Here is a 21,768-nt window from a genome sequence, read left to right as displayed (position 1 = left end):
TGAACAGGCTCTTCTTTAACAGCACAGAACACAAACTCACCTGGCTTAGGCAATGTTACCGACCAACAAAAAGCCAGGATCTACTTAACAATTAGTTTTGATTTTTTTAAGTTAGTTCATACATTCATTCTTTCATAAGAATTTCATTCTTATCCAAGAAATTCAGGATACCTCAAAATTCTGGAAACACAGGGAAATATTTAGTTGATTTGCTGTATTTTTTATTTGCCTTAATTTGCTCTGATTTACTCTCAGTTACAATCTTCTATGACTGTTTTGTAAATGTGTCTTTGAAGAAACATACTCTGATATGCAAACCTACTTCCCACATTAACTTCCAGGTGATAATGAAATAAAAAGCCCTATATTTTCAAGCTTTTTGACAATTTTTATTTATTGAGGGCCTATCATATGGCAGGGCCAGATACTGTTCTAGCGGGGAAATAACGTTGAAGACAACCTTGATCTTAGTGTCCAGTGGAAGGTGTAGACAAATAAACAGAAAATGATCGCACAGAGAGAAAGTACGATAGTGGGGTTCATTTTGTGGTCCATGTTTCCCAATCTATACTCTCTCCCTTTTGTTCATTCACATGACAAATATTTATTGCTTACTAAATTTCACAGACCAGTGTAGGTGCTGGGGATACAGCAGTGAAAGAGATGGGGTGGTATTTACTTTCTTGAACCTTAGTTTCCAAATAAGTGGGACACAAATAATTAAGGGCAATATTTCTTTTATATTATATTTACATCACATCTTATATCTGTTATTTCCTATTGAGATAAAACATATAAATAGGACAAGTGTGTAGAGTGAAGGGGGATGAGGGGACACATTAAATAAATAAGAGTAAGAAAACTGAGGCCTATAAATGTTATGTTGGCTCCAAATCCCACACCTAACTTGGATCTAAGTCTTCTAGTGTCTTCTTTCCATAAGGAATGCTTATATTTAATTATCATTTAGTACAGTAACAATATTGAATGCCATGCCATACATATTTCAAACAGTAATACCTATTGCCTGGATAATCCTCCTTCTCAATTTTGTATGGTAGAAAGAGTGTGAGTATGAATGAATTACATATTATGTCTATATTATTATATGTCTATATAATTCATTCATTCTCATTAATGTTATACTTTAAGTGGATAATCTTGGGCAAGTCACAACATTTTCAGAGCCTCAGCTGCATGTATACAACAAGGTTATTATAAAGATTAAATGAGATATTACATGTAAAGTGCTGAGCACATACATAGTCAATACTGGAAAATGTGACTGCCTCTTCTTAAATCTCTTATTAGGAGGTCAGACAGTGTGAAAGACAAAAGATAAACACTTTTCTATTTGAAAAATAAGCATTCCTAATGTTTGTGGGAAGGCTTTCAGATGTTTTATTTACTGAGGCTTCTGAGTAAGATTGTATCTGTACCAAATTAGCCTTGAGGGATTAGTATTAGGCTAAACCAGGGAAGGATAAAAATGTTTGGTTACTTAGAGATTTGTGTCTCTGAATTTTATTTCCTGCCAGCACTCCATATCTCTATGTACATCTGCTTATATCTGTAATTATGAAGCATGTTTTGAGTTGTTGCTTATGTAACTTTGTTCTAATTCATTTTTAAAAATTGCTAGATCCAACTTTTTTTTTCTTTCTATAATTAATATAGGGATGTGGACTCAAATAAGCGGGGTTGTGTAAAGTGTTGTTGCTGGGGTAAACAATACTGCCTGTTAAAGAATGAAAATTCATACAAAGCAAGAATCATTGATTAATCCATCTTCTAAACAAAAGTACTAATTATTTATGTTGGATAGATGTTTGTGTGCATCCATGTAACATCGTAACTCGGTGGTGCAGTAGGTGGAAGAGTCAAGGAGGAGGGTACAGATTGCTAAATGACTCTAAGCTGATTCATCAAGATAAAGATTGAGACATTTTCAAAATGTCTGCTTTTACGCAGAAGGACATTAGTTCCATCAGTTAGAATTACTCAACCTGTCAGCAGCTGTCTGGCCTTGACCACAGGCTCAGATAAGACTGAGACAAGTGTAATTGTTAGATTTATACATGCAGTGCTTCTGTCCCAAAGAGCTCAAGGCCCAGAGTGGCTGAATTACTGAATACCTGATTAAGTAAAACAAGCTTCAAATGTCATAAGCTTTTGCCAATTATAAATAAAAAATAATTTAAATTTCTTCTTAAAAGAATATGATCACTGAAATATACTCTAGAGAAGTATTTCCCATAATATATCATTTTTAAAGCTATGGACTAGAAATACTAGAATGTAATGGAACAACATTTAATTATTCTAGAAACATTACATAGGCCAAACGTAAGATTTGTGTTGACTAGCTCATTTCAAGTTTTACTTGAATTTTATTTTAATGTAGTGTGGTAGGCACATTTTTGGACAAATGCCTAGCTCATGAGCAGCCCTTTTCCAAACCCTGCCTCTCTAACCCTCCTCCCACCACATGTAGAGTGTGCTCTGTGTACTCCCTGACGTTGCTCCCCTGGCCACAGCTGATTTAATCAGGGGAGAAGCCTGGCCCAGGCTAAGCCAATCATCTACACTGAATTCCTTGATGTTCCATGAGTGTCTAAGCTGGTCGACTGAAGTAAGTGGACATAGAAAGAGCGTAGCCATGAGGGCAGTGAAGCAGAGGTGTGTTAGTAGAGAAGAATGCTCACAGTCCCTGTGAGGTCTAACTGTAGTTACAGTTCTTAGGTTCAATGAGTTATCCAAAATGCCTTTACAATTTCAATGTTTGTTTACATTAGCTCAACTTAGTTAACTTAGTTTTTCTTTCTTCTTCCACCCAAAACTTGAATGAGATGTATTAATGTATTGCTTTCCCAAAGCAGTGGTGTTAAAATCTCTAGTTACTGCCATTTTTTTTTTAAACCAAAAGAAGATGGTGGAGCATTTGACTATACAATATGTCCTCACTTAATATCGTCAATAGGTTCTTGGAAACTGCAAAATTAAGCAAAACAAAGTATCATGAAACCAACGTTACCATAGATTAACTGATACAGAAAAGAGTTAAGTTCCTATGGCATGTTTCTGGTCACAAAACAATGACCAAGCTTCTAAATAAAGACCTAAATACTTCTCATATTAAATAATGAATTAAGTGTGACCTATACATACCTTTAAGAAAGATGGATAAGAACAAGTGAGATGATTATTTTTACAAAATTTTTTTTTAGAGACAAGGTCTTGCTCTGTCACCCAGGCTGGAGTGCAGTTGCATGATCATAGCTCACTGCAGCCTTGAAGTCCTGGGCTCAAGCAATCCTGACACCTCAGCCTCTCGAGTAAGTAATTATTTATCCAGGTTTTGGTGAATCAATGAGTGCCACTGGTTGTCATGATGGTGGGTTAAATCAAGGAATCAATGTTTGCACAGTGAAAATTGTCAGGAGCACCTTCTACCACTATGCATGTCAAAAACAATCACAAACATGGCAGGCTCCCTGTGCACTTCTGTACAGCATTGTTTATTGTCCTGCATTTACATGATTTACTTTCTTCATATACTTTATAAATTTTTATTTTACAATAATTTGTATTCACTTATTCATTCATTTTATAACCTGCTTATTCCAGTTCAGGGTCAAGGATGACCAGAGCCCATTCTGGCAGCTCAGGGCACAAGGCAGGAACCAGCCCTGGACAGGATGTCATCCCATCACAGGGTGCACTCACACATACACACCAATGCACATGCAGAGCGGGAACATCTAGACATACCAATTAAGCCAACGTGCACAGCTTTAGGATGTGGGAGGAAACCCAAATACTAGAGAAAACCCATGCAAACGTGGGGAGAACATGCAAACTCCACTGTGAAAAGAAAATAAATCTTGGGGCCCCCAAATCACTAAGCTAAAGGGAAAAGTCAAGCTGGGACTGCTTAGGGCCAACATGCCTCCCATTCTACTCAAAGTTACCCCTCTGCTCACTGAGATAAATGCGTATCTGATTGCTTCGTTTGGAGAAGCTAATCAGAAACTCAAAATAATGCCTCAAAAAATGTATCTTATCTACCTATGACCTGGAAGCCCCCTCCCCACTTCGAGTCTTCCCACTTCTGCTTTGGGTTGTCCTGCCTTTCCAGACTGAACCAATGTTCACCTTCCATATGCTGATTGATGTCTCATGTCTCCCTAAAATGTATAAAACCAAACTGTGCTCTGACCGCTTTGGGTACATGTTATCAGGACCTCCTGAGGCTGTATCATGGGCGTGTGTCCTAAACCTTGGCAAAATAAACTTTCTAAATTAACTGAGACCTGTCTCAAATTTTCAGGGTTCACATCTCACAGAGAGTAGCCAAGGCTAGCAATTTATTTATTTTCTCATCAATGTTACAATAAAACGATATTGAATGAAATGATATTACTTGAGGACCTGTTGTATTCCTTTCCTTGAAATCACTGTTCTTCCTTCATAATCTAAGAGTATTAACAGATCATTATGTTTGCACAATAATTTAATGTTAACAGATATATAGCAAATGTGATCTGTGTGCCTGATTGACTATGCATTTATCCAATGTGGAACTAACAGAACGCAAGTCAAAGGGTGTCGCTCACCTAAATATGCTTCATGCTAACTAAACATAGCTTACTGTTCACTGTTTATCTTACACGTTTTCTGCTAAAGACTGTACTAAAATATTCAATATGTAGGTCTCTATTTACACTTCTGTTTCTAAGCTTTTAAAATGTTGTTACAAGGATCTTATAAACTATCTTAAGACCACCCATCCTCACAATGTAGTCATGTCATTTTTAGCCAAAACATTATTATGCCCAAAGTTAACCAACTACATTCATCCTACTTGACTGTTTCTACATTTCATACACACTCAGAATACAAAGTTTCCTAGCATTAAGGTCATTTAAACAGATATGATATAGTCTCTGAAGCCAAGTCCAAAAAAATTCCAAAATATTTTCAGCATTATAAACCACCAAATTTGTCAGTTGGAAAGAGACAATTAAATGAAAATTTTTTTAGCTTAAAAATCAGTGATGTTACTAAATAGTCTCATCTTTAATAACTCTAAACATTAGTATATTAGAGCTACCATCTTCTTATTTTCATTGTTGCTTATCAGGAAAGATGATGTACTCTTGAATTCTCACACTTCTCACAATTACCAGCATATCATGATCACCTAGGTAACTGTACTTGGGAGTACTTAATTAAAAGCCCATTTTAATAAATGTAAAGAAAACTATGTAATGCTATTTTTAAAAATTTCCTATTACAAACACAATCTATACAAATATGGAAAAGGAAGATTTGCAAAGCACTCATCCAGAAGTAAAGGTCCAGGCGAATAATAAGTTATATAGATGTTATATATTTTTTAAAAATCTACAAAATTCAAAAGGACATGATTATTAGTAACTTGATTTGGGTCTTTGACATGGTTCTGCATGGATAAACTGCTTTTTGGCCAATTTCACTTGGCTTCTCTGGGTTTTAATTTCCTTCTGTGGTAAAAGGAGAGGTTAAATTTTTAGTTATTCATAATTTCCTAACACTGTGATTGATTATTGCAGAAATGACAATTCTTTAAGTAAAAACACTAATGGCATGGATGTATGCAGACTATGTTTTTTTAGCAGCAACACAGATCTCACAGGTCATCTTACCATGCCCTCTTATAAGGAAACTGAGGCAATGAAAGAACAGCATAGCTTTTTCATCTTCTGGTTAGCTATAGAACTGGGAGTGCAACATACTCCAAACTGCCTTGTAAAGGCTGATTATATTTAAGATTTATTTCCATATAAATTGACACAAATAGGCTGGGCACGGTAGCTCACACCTGCAATCCCTGTACTTTGGGAGGCCAAGGTGGGAAGACTGCTTAATCCCAGGAGTTCCAGATCAGCCTGGGCAACATAGGGAAACCCCGTCTTTACAAAAAATACAAACAATTAGCCAGGCATGATGATTACATGCCTGTAGTCCGAGCTACTCAGGAGGATAAGGCGGAGGATTGCTTGAGCCTGGGAGGCGGAGGTTGCAGTGAGCCGAGACTGAGCCACTGCACTCCAGCTGCAGTGACAGAACAAGACCCCATCTCAAAAAGAAAAAAAAAAAAGAAATTGACACAAATATTGACAATATTATTATTTACATGAGAACTTCTTGTTCTCATTTTTTTTCACCACTCTCTTTATATGCCAGTGGAGATATGCTTTACTTGTAGAAGTAAAAAGATAACCTGTTCTGTATCTTCATTTTTTTCCTAAGTCTTAAGGAAAACTTACAAAGGCTTATCAGAATATACTACCCAAAACAATTGTGAACTGTGGATTAATTTTTCTTTACCTTGTAGTACCTATTGAAATGCTTTGCATATAATTTTAATTGAGAAATATGAAATAAATGAAGATGTATTTCTTATAGATAGACAGATCTATTAATTCTGTCTATTCCATATGCCCTTAATCATTCATTTCAGATGGGAGTCTAAGAAATGTTATCCCTCGTCCTTGCCCCAGTTCTCCTCCCTCTTTCTTAACATTTATTGCATGAAATACATTGCAAGACTTTTTGAGGACTGGAGAATTCAATATTTTCTGGGTATGTCATTTTTATCTTGATAATTCCCAGTCTGTTGTCCTTAATACCTTTGATGTCCCCCAAAATTAAATCAATGATGAAGGAGAAACAAGGCTAATTTTAGCATTTTCCTTCCTGTTTTGCTATGCTCTGGCACTAAGTAGCCTTTCTACCAAGGAATAAATAACACGTACATTTGCTTGTTCATAGCCTGGTTATATTGAGAAAACAACGCACAAGATGTGAATGCTCAAGTACAACTGTAAAATGATTTCTAACCTTATTCTACCATTTTAAAAATGTGTTCTTCAATTAAGCTGTAGTTTCAAAAGAAAAGATTATATTTCAAATTAAGCTGTGACTCCAGGCATGAGATGAGCAGACTGCAAGAACAATGCAAGGTTTGTATATTTTTCATAAATGATGCAGACTGCTATACAATCATTTAACTTGGTGACAGGAAGTGATCATAAAATTGGGCCAAATGAATATACAGGCAAAAATCATTTGTCTGCTTACCTATATCATATATGAATATCTCAAATAATTTACTTGCAATTTATTTACCTCATGATTTGGAAATCCAACTGAGAGCATGTTTCATGTAGACATGAATAGCAAAGGCATAATTCCTAGGAATTTATTCTATGGATATGGCTCAAGTAAACAAATATTCAGAATGCAAGGGTGTTCAAGGACACATTGTTTACTATAGCAAAAAGTAACACAATACCCAAAAAATAATGTAATTTCATCAACTGGAGGCCAGAAAAATAACTTATGTAATAACCATATTATAGCATAGGAAAAAGGTATACCCATGCATGGTAAACTTAAAGATGTCCATATATATATATATACATATATACACACACATACAGATACACATAAACATATATACACTATATATAAATATATGTACATTGTGTATATATATACTCACACACAAGAACACATGTGTGCTTATTTAAATATTTATAAATATTTGTCTATGCATGGAATATTGATGGAGAGATACACAGGAAAACAGTAGTGTTTACTTTCAGGAATTGGCATTGAGGGTAGAGCAGAGAATGGAGAATGCAAGAAATAGTGAGAAAAAGATGTACTTTTTATTTAGTATTCGATTATGTTTTGTACCATTAGTATACGCTATCTCTAAAATGAAACCAAATCAGAACAGAAGAAGGAAAAACAGAACTAGCAAAACAGAGTAAAGATACTGCAAGATTTTAAATTCTCACTGTCAATTTTTCTTAAAGTGGATATAACCCTGCCTTATTTTTGTTTGTTTTTTTTTTATTATACTTTTAAATTCCAGGGTACATGGGCACAACGTGCAGGTTTGTTATATATGTATACATGTGCCATCTTGGTGTGCTGCACCCATTAACTCGTAATTTACATTAGATATATCTCCTAATGCTTTCCCTAACCCCTTCCTCGACCCCAGGACAGGCCCCGGTGTGTGATGTGCCCCTTGCTGTGTCCAAGTGTTCTCATTGTTCAATTCCCACCTATGAGTGAGAACATGCGGTGTTTGGTTTTTCATCCTTGTGACAGTTTGCTGAGAATGATGGTTCCTCCAGCTTCATCCATGTCCCTAAAAAGGACATGAACTCATCCTTTTTTATGGCTGCATGGTATTCCATGATGTATATGTGCCACATTTTCTTAATCCAGTCTATCATTGATGGACATTTGGGTTGGTTCCAAGTCTTTGCTATTGTGAATAATGCCGCAGTAAACACACGTGTGCATGTGTCTTTATAGCAGCATGATTTATAATCCTTTGGGTATATACCCAGTAATGGGATGGCTGGGTCAAATGGTATTTCTAGTTCTAGATCCTTGAGGAATCGCCACACTGTCTTCCACAATGGTTGAACTACTTCACAGTCCCACCAACAGTGTAAAAGTGTTCCTATTACTCCACATCCTCTCCAGCACCTGTTGTTTCCTGACTTCTTAATGATTGCCATTCTAACTGGTGTGAGATGGTATCTCATTGTGGTTTTGATTTGCATTTCTCTGATGGCCAGTGATGATGAGCATTTTTTCATGTGTCTGTTGACTGCATAAATGTCTTTTTTTGAGAAGTGTCTGTTCATATCCTTTGCCCACTTTGTGATGGGGTTGTTTGTTTTTTTCTTGTAAATTTGTTTGGGTGCTTTGTAGATTCTGGATATTAGCCCTTTGTCAGATGAGTAGATTGCAAAACTTTTCTACCATTCCGTAGGTTGCCTGTTCACTCTGATGGCAGTTTCTTTCGCTGTGCAGAAGCTCTTTAGCTTAATTAGATCCCATTTGTCAATTCCGGCTTTGGTTGCCATTGCTTTTGGTGTTTTAGACATGAAGTCCTTGCCCATACTTATGTCCTGAATGCTATTGCCTAGGTTTTCTTCTAGGGTTTTTCCGGTTTTAGGTCTAACATTTAAGTCTTTAATACATCTTGAATTACTTTTTGTATAAGGTGTAAGGAAGGGATCCAGTTTCAGCTTTCTACATGTGGCTAGCCAGTTTTCCCAGCACCATCTATTAAATAGGGAATCCTTTCTCCATTGCTTGTTTTTGTCAGGTTTGTCAAAGATCAGATGGTTGTAGATGTGTGGTATTATTTCTGAGGGCTCTGTTCTGTTCCATTGGTCTGTATCTCTGTTTTGGTACCAGTACCATGCTGTTTTGGTTACTGTAGCCTTGTAGTATAGTTTGAAGTCAGGTAGTGTGATGCCTCTAGCTTTGTTCTTCTGGCTTAAGATTGTCTTGGCAGTGCAGGCTCTTTTGTGGTTCCATATGAACTTTAAAGTAGTTTCTTCCAATTCTGTGAAGAAAGTCATTGGTAGCTTGATGGGGATGGCATTGAATCTATAAATTACCTTGGGCAGTAGGCCATTTTCATGGTATTGATTCTTCCTATCCATGAGCATGGAATGTTCTTCCATTTCTTTGTGTCCTCTTTTATTTCATTGAGCAGTGGTTAGTAGTTCTCCTTCAAGAGGTCCTTCACGTCCCTTGTAAGTTGGATTCCTAGGCATTTTATTCTCTTTGAAGCAATTGTGAATGGGAGTTCACTCATGATTTGGCTCTCTGTTTGTCTGTTACTGGTGTATAAGAATGCTTGTGATTTTTGTACATTGATTTTGTATCCTGAGACTTTGCTGAAGTTTCTTATCAGCTTAAGGAGATTTTGGGCTGAGACAATGGGGTTTTCTAAATAGACAATCATGTCATCTGCAAACAGGGACAATTCGACTTCCTCTTTTCCTAATTGAATACCCTTTCTTTCTTTCTTCTGCCTGACTGCCCTGGCCAGAACTTCCAACACTATGTTGAATAGGAGTGGTGAGAGAGGGCATCCCTGTCTTGTGCCAGTTTTCAAAGGGAATGCCTCCAGTTTTTGCCCATTCAGTATGATATTGGTTGTAGGTTTGTCATAAAGAGCTCTTATTATTTTGAGATACGTCCCATCAATACCTAACTTATTGAGAGTTTTTAGCATGAAGGGTTGTTGAATTTTGTCAAAGGCCTTTTCTGCATCTATTGAGATAATCATGTGGTTTTTGTCTTTGGTTCTGTTTATATGCTGGATTACGTTTATTGATTTGCATATGTTGAACCAGCCTTGCATCCCAGAGATGAAGCCCACTTGATCATGGTGGATAAGCTTTTAATGTGCTGCTGGATTCGGTTTGTCAGTATTTTATTGAGGATTTTTGCATCAATGTTCATCAGGGATATTGGTCTAAAATTGTCTTTTTTTGCTGTGTCTCTGCCAGGCTTTGGTATCAGGATGATGCTGACCTCATAAAATGAGTTAGGGAGGATTCCCTCTTTTTCTGTTGATTGGAATAGTTTCAGAGGGAATGGTACCAGCTCCTCCTTGTATCTCTGGTAGAATTCGACTGTGAATCCGTCTGGTCCTGGACTTTTTTTGGTTGGTAGGCTATTAATTATTGCCTCAATTTCAGAGCCTGTTATTGGTCTATTCAGGGATTCAACTTCTTCCTGGTTTAGTCTTGGGAGGGTGTATGTGTCCAGGAATTTATCCATTTCTTCCAGATTTTCTAGTTTATTTGCATAGAGGTGTTTATAGTATTCTCTGATGGTAGTTTGTATTTCTGTGGGATCGGTGGTGATATCCCCTTTATTATTTTTTATTGCATCTATTTGATTCTTCTCTCTTTTCTTCTTTATTAGTCTTGCTAGCGGTCTACCAGTTTTGTTGATCTTTTCAAAAAACCAGCTCTTGGATTCATTGATTTTTTTGTAGGGTTTTTTGTGTCTCTATCTCCTTCATTTCTGCTCTGATCTTAGTTATTTCTTGCCTTCTGCTAGCTTTTGAATGTGTTTGCTCTTGCTTCTCTAGTTCTTTAATCGTGATGTTAGGGTGTCAATTTTAGATCTTTCCTGCTTTCTCTTGTGGGCATTTAGTGCTATAAATTTCCCTCTACACACTGCTTTAAATGTGTCCCAGAGATTCTGGTATGTTGTGTCTTTGTTCTCGTTGGTTTCAAAGAACATCTTTATTTCTGCCTTCACTTCGCTATTTACCCAGTAGTCATTCAGGAGCAGGTTGTTCAGTTTCCATGTAGTTGAGCACTTTTGAGTGAGTTTCTTAATTCTGAGTTCTAGTTTGATTGCACTGTGGTCTGAGAGATAGTTTATTATAATTTCTGTTCTTTTACATTTGCTGAGGAGAGCTTTACTTCCAACTATGTGGTCAATTTTGGAATAAGTGCGATGTGGTGCTGAGAAGAATGTATAATCTGTTGATTTGGGGTGGAGAGTTCTGTAGATGTCTATTAGGTCCGCTTGGTGCAGAGCTGAGTTCAATTCCTGGATATCCTTGTTAACTTTCTGTCTCATTGATCTGTCTAATGTTGACAGTGGGGTGTTAAAGTCTCCCATTATTATTGTGTGGCAGTCTAAGTCTCTTTGTAGCTCTCTAAGGACTTGCTTTATGAATCTGGGTGCTCCTGTATTGGGTGCATATATATTTAGGATAGTTAGCTCTTCTTGTTGAATTGATCCCTTTACCATTATGTAATGGCCTTCTTTGTCTCTTTTGAGCTTTGTTGGTTTAAAGTCTGTTTTACCAGAGACTAGGATTGCAACCCCTGCCTTTTTTTGTTTTCCATTTGCTTGGTAGATTTTCCTCCATCCCTTTATTTTTAGCCTATGTGTGTCTCTGCCCATGAGATGGGTCTCCTGAATACAGTACACTGATGGGTCTTGAGTCTTTATCCAATTTGCCAGTCTGTGTCTTTTAATTGGAGCATTTAGCCCATTTACATTTAAGGTTAATATTGTTATGTGTGAATCTGATCCTGTCATTACGATGTTAGCTGATTATTTTGCTTGTTAGTTGATGCAGTTTCTTCCTAGCATCGATGGTCTTTACAATTTGTCATGTTTTTGCAGTGTCTGGTACTGGTTGTTCCTTTCCATGTTTAATGCTTCCTTCAGGACCCCTCGTAGGGCAGGCCTGGTGGTGACAAAATCTCTCAGCATTTGCTTGTCTGTAAAGGATTTTATTTCTCCTTCACTTACAAAGCTTAGTTTGGCTGGATATGAAATTCTGGGTTGAAAATTCTTTTCTTTAAGAATGTTGAATATTGGTCCCCACTCTCTTCTGGCTTATAGAGTTTCTGCGGAGAGATCTGCTGTTAGTCTGATGGGCTTCCCTTTGTGGGTAACCCGACCTTTCTCTCTGGCTGCCCCTTAACATTTTTTCCTTCATCTCAACTTTGGTGAATCTGACAATTATGTGTCTTGGAGTTGCTTTTCTCGAGGAATATCTTTGTGGCGTTCTCTGTATTTCCTGAATTTGAATGTTGGCCTGCCTTGCTAAGTTGGGGAAGTTCTCCTGGATAATATCCTGCAAAGTGTTTTCCAACTTGGTTCCATTCTCCCCATCACTTTCAGGTACACCAATCAGACGTAGATTTGGTCTTTTCACATAGTCCCATGTTTCTTGGAGTCTTTGTTTCTTTTTACTCTTTTTCTCTAAACTTCTCTTCTTGCTTCATTTCATTCATTTCATCTTCCATCACTGATACCCTTTCTTCCAGTTGATCAAATCGGCTATGGAGGCTTGTGCATTCATCATGTAGCTCTTGTGCCATGGTTTTCAGCTCCATCAGGTCATTTAAGGACTTCTCTACATTGGTTATTGTAGCTAGCCATTTGTCTAATCTTTTTTCAAGGTTTTTAGCTTCTTTGCGATGGGTTCAAACTTCCTCCTTTAGCTCAGAGAAGTTTGATCATCTCATGCCTTCTTCTCTCAACTTGTCAAAGTCATTCTCCATCTAGCTTTGTTCTGTTGCTGGTGAGGAGCTGTGCTCCTTTAGAGGGGGAGAGGTGCTCTGATTTTTAGAATTTTCAGCTTTTCTGCTGTGTTTTTTCCCCATCTTTGTGGTTTTATCTACCTTTGGTCTTTGATGATGGTGACGTACAGATGGGGTTTTGATGTGGATGTCCTTTCTATTTGTCAGTTTTCCTTTAACCGTCAAGACCCTCAGCTGCAGGTCTGCTGGAGTTTGCTGGAGGTCCACTCCAGACCCTGTTTGCCTGGGTATCAGCAGCAGAGGGTGCAGAACAGCGAATATTGCTGAACGGCAAATGTTGCTGCCTGATCGTTCCTCTGGAAGCTTCGTCTCAGGGGTACCCGGCCATGTGAGGTGTCGGTCTGCCCCTACTGGGGGATGCCTCCCAGTTAGGCTACTCGGGGGTCAGGGACCCACTTGAGGAGGCAGTCTGTCCATTCTCAGATCTCATACTCCGTGCTGGGAGAACCACTACTCTCTTCAAAACTGTCAGACAGGGACACTTAAGTCTGCAGAGGTTTCTGCTGCCTTTTGTTCGGCTATGCCCTGCCCCCAGAGGTGGACTCTGCAGAGGCAGGCAGGCCTCCTTGAGCTGCGGTGGGCTCCACCCAGTACGAGCTTCCCTGCTGCTTTGTTTACCTACTCAAACCTCAGCCATGGCGGGCACCCCTCCCCCACCCTCGCTGCAGCCTTGCACTTCGATCTCAGACTGCTGTGCTAGCAATGAGTGAGGCTCCATGGGCGTGGGACCCTCCGAGCCAGGCACGGGATATAATCTCCTGGTGTGCCATTTGTTAAGACCATTGGAAAAGCACAGTATTAGGGTGGGAGTGATCCGATTTTCCAGGTGCTGTCTGTCACCCCTTCCCTTGGCTAGGAAAGGGAATTCCCTGATCGCTTGCACTTCCCTGGTGAGGCGATGCCTCGCCCTGCTTCGGCTCATGCTCGGTGGGTTGCACCCACTGTCCTGCCTCCACTGTCCAATAAGCCCCCGTGAGATGAACCCGGTACCTCAGCTGGAAATGCAGAAATCACCCGTCTTCTGCGTCGCTCACGCTAGGAGCTGTAGACTGGAGCTATTCCTATTTGGCCATCTTGGAACTGCCCCAACCCTGCCTTCTTAAGGGAGAAATGATTTCAATAGTTTCAAGGAGTGATCTTACATGAAGAGCAAACAGATGGATAATTCAGTATCTATGGCCAAGAAAGGAATTTATGAATTGTTTCCTTTTAAAAAATAAGCAAAATAATTTGTTAATACATCCTTGCTTTGCACTGTGTGACTTCTCTGTCAAAGAAAAGGGAAGCCTGAAGAAACAGAGGCAAGGCTGCTATTTATGGAGCCTGTTATGAGCCATGCATCTACTTTAATAAGGAGTTAAAGGTTCTCCAGCTTGCTAAGGCTTTGCAGCTAGTTAGTGTCCACCTCACTCAAAGTCAGACCTCTTTCCACTACATGAAGATGATCTTCTTTGCTTAAAAAGAAGGTATAATTTATATTGGAATAGCAGAGTATTCAAGATGTTTTCAAATCTATGAAATTTTAGCCACAACATATTATCTTAACAAATAATATGGGTAAATATGTACAGAGTATGCATTCTGTCCCAGACACCATTTCAAGTTCATTCTATACATTAATTCATTTTGTCTTTTCACAGTCTGTAAAGAGAGGTACTGTTATTACAACTTGAGTTTTCAAATAAGAAAATCAAGGCTCAGAGAGGTTATGTAACTTGTTTACCAATAAAATTTTCCCTAAGCTACTCTAAAATATAATCTAACTTTATTATATGGCACTAAAAGTATAGGATATAAAAGTAAAATAATTTTCAAGATAAAGTCATTTCAATGTATTTATTCTAAGACTGAAGATATGCAGATATAAATAAACGTTAACAATTCTGACCTGCTTAACTCAGTAATTACAAATTAATGATTAATTTATTGTCATTATAAGCTATGCACAGACATGTGTAGTATCATATTCGCTCCTATATTACTAAAAAAATGAAGTAGAATAATTAAAGTAAAAACTTCTCTCAATTTTATTCAACCTAATTCAACTAATAGGATTGAACTAATAATAGTCTAACCTTCTACATAATGTTTTTAAAATGGATTTTAGAAAAAAAAAACAGATTTCAGCAGTCACTATTTTATAAATGGGAAAATGTAGGTTGGTGAAATGCAACCTCTGATCATAAAATAATTCATTAAAAGTAACCTAACTAGAATTCAGAACTGACTGACTTTTTCCCTTGTGGTCAAACCACAAACCATGAAAAATGTGTGGTGTACCATCTGAAATACATTAAACTTCACTGGTACTTTAAATAGCTTTCCTAAGCCATTAGCCATCCAGAATCTAATTGGTCTACTAAATGTGAATCAGGCACAATCATATTTACCTAACTCGAAGAAGAGATGTAGAATATACCAATCTTCATTAACTTGAGTGAAATCTTATATATGATTTTGTCTAATGCCCCTGAAAGCAGAAAATCCATCTAAAACATGTTTGAAAGTTGGTCATTTCCCTCTCCATATATTTCAGTGATTGAATTTACTCTACTTTTAGAAAAGCCTCTTCAACTTTGACAGTTTTATTGCTATGAAAACTCTTAACCTGAATCAAAAATTTCCTTCCCTAATTTTTGACCCATTTGCTCTGAGTTGTGCCAAATGGAGCTACATAGTCCACCCTTTCCTGCAGTAGCCCTTCCGGTATTTGTAGACAGCCATCACATCTACCTAAATTCTTTCCAGGTTAGTTATGTCCAGCTGCCTCAAAGTTTCTTAGAGGGTTGTTTTCCAACTTCTCATTGGATAATTAATGTTCCTGCTGAAACATGACCCATGAGAGTGGTTGCTATGTCCCAAAATAGTCTGAATTTTGTAAATTACAACGTAAACATGTCTGCTTCCATACTGCTATCAACGCAACCTAGGTGTGTGTTGTTTTTGTAGTTACTGTAGTTGTTATTGTTAAGCATTCTGGTCACATATTTAATTGCTGCTGAGTTTATGTTAAATTATAATTTTGAGTAATTTACATTAACTTCCATCAGATGATGTCTCTTTCACTCTAGTTTTTAATTTATCACAGTACAGTTTCTCTTCATTGGCTCTACCTGTAATCTTAATGCAGGCAGCTCTCTGTTGCAGCTGTCCTTTCAGTTCTGTACCACGTACATATCTGATAAGCAATTTCCTGTGTTTTCATCCAAGTAATGAATCAAAAATTCTGAATAGGTCAGGGGCATGGACAAAGACCTTTAGCATAGCACTGGGGACCTCAATACAGGCAGACAGATAACAACATAAATAGGGCACATTTAAAAAAGTTTAACTCAGATAAACTCTTACAGAATTTTGCAATCAGAAAATCTCGCAAATGTTATTCCAATTTCAGCAGATATGTACGTTTTATGTTATATGGTTTAAATTCACTTTTATTTGCAAATTTTTTTGAGAGGGGAGCTTGAAAACACCATAAATTTTCCATGATTAAAACTGCTCAAAGAGCTATAAAATATTAATAATAATTCTATGAGTTAGGAATTATTATCCCTATATGCAGATTTAGAAACAAATCTTGGAGAGAGTCAATAGCTTGATTAAGCTTACACAGATAGTGGCAGAGCCAGAATTCAAATCCAGATCCAGGGTGCCACTTGTTTCAACTAGTTCTATTAGCTAAATAGTTCAGCTCTCTTCTTCAGACCCCACTACTATCATATCATACTGGGGAAAACAACCCTTCCTTGAGCCTGTGTGGTATGTGGTATTCTCTCATAATATCACCACCTCACTTTCTTTCTCCTTTTACCATTAATTCACTGTTGCTACATCATCAAGTCCCAAAACCTTCCTCTTCAACAAGAAAAAAGAATATGCAAGGGCCTGAATGCATCTGTTTCATTAAAATAGTTTACATCCATACTCAGAAATGCATATGAAACAGTATCACATGAAAACCTTAAAAATACCATTACACAGAACGCATTACCAAAGGCAGCATTTTAGTTGAGCCACTTAAATACTACGCACTGTCCTCCTCTCTTAGCCTCTTTATCGACCAAATCAGCATAGAATAATGGAGAGAATTTGGGATTTTATTTAGAAAAGGAAAATTGAAATTTCTCCCCCAACATTTACTAGTTCCTCAGGTGAGTATGCTAGGACTCTGCTGGTCTCACTCTGTACCTTCTCACCAAGTAATCTCTTCCAAACCAATGGCTCCATTTTCCAACTCTAAGCCAATAGCTTCCCAAGTGCATTTCTTTCTTTCTTTCTATTTATTTATTTATTTTTTTTGGCGGAGTCTCACTTTTCTTGCCCAGGCTGGAGTGCAATGGTGCCATTTCGGCTTACTGCAACCTCCGACTCCTGGGTTCAAGTGATTCTCCTGCCTCAGCCTCCCTAGTAGCTGGGATTATAGGTGCCCACCACCACGCCCAGCTAATTTTTTATATTTTTAGTAGAGATGGGGTTTCACCATGTTGGACAGGCTGGTCTTGAACTCCTGACCTCAGGTGATCTGCCTGCCTTGGCCTCCCAAAGCACTGCGATTCCCAGTGCATTTCTAAATGTATCGCCCTCTCCTCAAAGTTCCCACTGGAAGTCTCATAGGCACTTCACATTCAGCATGTCCCAAACGAAACTCACCAGCTCTTCCCCATTGTTCAGTGATCGTAATTTCTGTTACCACTATCCACCAGATACCCGGCCAGAAATTTGGGAAGCATCCTGGGTTCCAACTTCTGCATTCCCCACAACAAGTCTTCACATCCTATAGTTCTAGCTTAAAAAAATCTCCAAAACAGTCCACTTCCCTTTGCTTCTACTGCCACCTCCTTAGTTCATGCTACCATGATTTCCCCATGAATACAGCTAAATCTACTTAATTGGCTTGCCTATCCACTCTTTCCTGTCTCATATTCACTACAAACAGGGAGATCTTTCTAAAATCTAAATCTTATCATGTCACTCCTTTGCTTAAAATCATTCTATTACTTTTCCTAGAAAAATGTTCAAATTTCCAACTGTGCTTTAAAGGGCCCACATTGCAGACTTCATCTCTAACCACTCCCTTGTTTCCAATCCTACTAGATTTCCATCATTTCTTCAAACTCACAATGATCTCTACTGTTGTACAGCTTATAGGGTGTTTTTATTTGTCATTTATATCCTGAGAATGCAGTGATGGATATACGGAATTACTTCTACTTCAGTACAGAGTATCAGACATTAAGACCACTCCACCCAGATTCATTAAAAGATTAAAGGGGCGGGGAGAGGGAATGAGGTACCAACCTGAATGAGCATCCAGCTAAACTGGCAAAGATACAGGTAATGTGTGACAGCAGCCATAGCTGAACAGCTCTCCTCAGCGAGTTGGGGACTTGCGTATGCAGACGCCAGAAACAGAATCTGTAAGAAACAGATACTTCTATTTTTAAAATATGCTAAAATCGATGAAGAATATTAAGAAAGTAAACTGCTTTCTTATCTAAATCTATGACTCAGTGATTCCATGTGAAAGTAAGTTGACTTCTTGCCCAAACTGATATGACTAAGAGTCATTCTAAAAATGGCAATATATGGATTTTTATATTTCTAAGAAACAGTGCATGATATGAAATTATGCTACATGTTGCTCTAGGCTCTCAAGAGAAAATTCTCAAAGTAAACCTTGTTCTTATCATTGATGAACAAAAATCCCATGAAATACATTTATTTTAGCAAAGTAGAAAATAGTGGAAATACCACTCCTTGTGAAAATCAAAGCTAATGGGAGAGAAAAGAAAGAAAAATAAAATCCTTGACTTTACCATCACCTGCAGCCTCTTGCCAGGAAGTAACATAGATAACAAAATAGACTTAAAATGAGTTTAAAAATTCAAATTCTATGATTATCCTAATTTTTGGATTTTTATTTCAAGTGCCTTCAAGCCTTTGTTCAAAAGTCACAATGAGGCCTCTCTTGACCACACTAAATTTCCTTCTCACACACATAATTCCCCTAACTCTACTTCTCTCTCACTGTCTCTCTTTCTTTTTTTAACCAGCACACATCACCTTCTAACATGCTTTGTAATTTGCATTTTTTTTTTTTTTGGCTATTAGTCTCACCTCCTAGAATATAATCCCTGCAAAGACAGGATCGTTGACTGTTTTACTCACTAATGGAACCCAAGCACCTAGCTCAGTGACTGGCACATGGTAGGTACTCAATAAATACTTGCTGAGTAATGAGCAAGTGAAGTGAAAGACTATTTGTGATTTCTATCTTTTTGTATTTTCTCCAATAAATGACTACTGTGTCAAATATTGCAATGATGAGTGTAGATTGCAGGGGGAAACTTGGAGCAATAATATTCTGCTATAAATTCTCAATGAATAAACTCTGGCTCCCCCTTATAGACAGGAATCAACTTTTTGACTATATTTTCAGAGGGTACCACTGTGCCTGGAATATAGAGATGATCAATAAGCGTTTATTAAAAGAATGAATGATTTATTCCAAAAGGACAGAGGAGAAAACTAGTTGACTTATGCCTTAAAACCTCTTAACTTTTAAAAAGAAAACATGAATGCTTTTAATGCTATTTGAATTTATTTAAAAAAATAAATAATGTGCCCAAAAATAAATAAGACCACGGAACAAAATGTTGTTTAAATTTCAAGTGAAATATACCCTTCCCCAGTCCTCTTGTTACCAAGGCATGTCCCTCAACTCCCCTTGAAAATTTCTACTCAAGTGTATTGGTAGGGCAGCATCCCTGTGGTAAATTCATTAGGATCTGCAGTGAGGCTTTGCATGTTCCCAACATCTCAATTTCACAATGAAAGATGCACCTTAACCTGATTCCTCAGTCAATTACATAAGACCCAACATGCTAATTTAAAATTAATAATTATTAATAATCACCAATAATTTATTACTATAATTGATAGTGACTGTAAATTAATCTACAATATGTATCTCTTATGCTGAAGTGACTCTTCTTGGAAATTATTCATTAAGTACCTTCCTGTGACTGATCAAGTATAGATTTTAAAAAAATCTTTTTTTTTCAAGCTACAGACAGTGAACGAGTCATTTTCCCCTTCTACTTCCCTCATCAATAATAGAAGGAAGTTGGGAAAAATCAACTCCAAAGTCCCTTTCTACTCCAAGACTCCAGAACAATTTTTAAAATGAGAAGTACCTTGATTCAACTTTCTGTTTACTTAGCCCTAGATTTGGTGCATTTGTAATACACACTATTAAAAAGAACGCATGCCAGCATTTAAAGCAGAAAATAGAAATTTATGTAACATTATTTCCTGACAATCTGATATAAATGAGTTCCCTTAAAAAAAAAAGTCCACAAATTCACTTTTCTAGAATGCACCACAACATAGCTTTTGAATTATTAGAGATTATGCTTAGATTTTCCTTGACTTTTTTGTCTAATTTTACCATTTATTCTGACCTTTATTATAGGTCAGAAATTAAACCTTCCTAAATTCCACAATTATTCCTTGAACACCTTCTATGCACTAAGCACTGGAACTATGACTTAAGAGTATGGTATGGTTTAGCAAAAATAAATAAATAAAGGATAAAAAAAGCAATCATTTTAACATTTCATGTTCTGTCTTTTTACAAAGGTGCATCTATTTCCATAAAGTCTTCATAAATTTACATACAATAAATTCAAGCCTTTCTAATTCAGATTCTATTATATGGATTGTGTTGAAGTTTACTTAGTAGTTTTGTTCTAATCAACTTATATAGGTTGTTATGTAATAGAATAGTGTAATCCAAATTATAATTGAATATGTTTAGCTTTAAGCATTCTATGAAACTATTTATAAGTATATGCTAACTTAAATAATTCTTTTCTTTTTCAATATGTTTTCTTTGAAGCAATTAAATCAGTACAGGTTCTTGTTTAAAACTGTATTTACCTTCAGAATAGTTTTAACATCCAAAATTCTATTCCTAAGCTATGATTTGATATTTTATTACACTCTAATCTGCTTTTCTAAATTATAAGAAGATCAGTTACAAATCTACTTTTGTAAACCATGAAAGTTGTTCCAGGTTATTATCTGAATTATGGGAATTGCTTTTGTCTGTACAGGAGATTAGTCAGCAAGAGGAGGCTGAGCTGTCACATTGCACACTGCTATAAAAGGGATGCACAAAAAATACTTGGAGAACTAGGTATTACATGTGACCAGGCCTACCCAAAATTTCATTAACTTAATTTAAGATAGAAATAAAATGAGACCAAGAAAACAAAATAAATAAAATCTCCCAGCATATTTAGCTTTCTCATTTTTAAGGCTACATAACCTAAAAATAGATGGAGCTTCACCATTGTTCTTTTATTCAAACACATAGAGATTACCAGAAAAAAGGTTATTTTCACAGTCAGTTCTCTGAAAGCATTAAGTTGAACATGAACAGAAAAAAGGAATTTTTCAAAGGTTCTCAGTTGTTCATACATTGATTTATTCAGTATGAATGAGTGCTTAAGTACCCTCTATCTACAAAGTATTGTGCTGGGCAAGATGAAGTACATGATTACAGAAAACTGCTGTATACCAGCATGGCGCTACATGTTTTCCCTCGTTCTTTTGTGTGTAACTCACATATTAATGATGTGAAGCTATTATTGTTTGTATCCCAATTTAGTAAATAATGAAGGAAGAACTATAAGATAATTAACATGTTTAAAGGTCCTTAAACAAGTTTTAAATTTAAATTGGGATTCAAATTCTGGTATCCTGATTTGCAGGAGCAGCATTCTTTCTTGAGCACCATGCTACTGCCTAC

At 37.0% G+C, this 21,768-nt stretch overlaps 1 protein-coding gene across 7 annotated transcripts in view; it reads right to left on the bottom strand.

The window, feature by feature from the left end:
• Nucleotides 1-21,768, bottom strand: part of ADGRV1 (adhesion G protein-coupled receptor V1) — a 596,887-nt gene that overhangs the window by 179,711 nt on the left and 395,408 nt on the right. For all 7 annotated transcript variants that reach the window (XM_055387526.2, XM_055387529.2, XM_055387534.2 and 4 more), the window contains one exon: nucleotides 18,252-18,368. In XM_055387526.2, coding sequence (XP_055243501.2) covers nucleotides 18,252-18,368 — 117 coding nt within the window. The remainder of the gene's footprint in view (nucleotides 1-18,251; nucleotides 18,369-21,768) is intronic.

This window comes from Gorilla gorilla, chromosome 4 (genome assembly GCF_029281585.2).
Source record: "Gorilla gorilla gorilla isolate KB3781 chromosome 4, NHGRI_mGorGor1-v2.1_pri, whole genome shotgun sequence".
NCBI classification, from domain to species: Eukaryota; Metazoa; Chordata; class Mammalia; order Primates; family Hominidae; genus Gorilla; species Gorilla gorilla.
The sequence above is the reverse complement of the archived record's forward strand: the minus strand, read 5'-3'. Positions and strand labels throughout refer to the sequence as shown.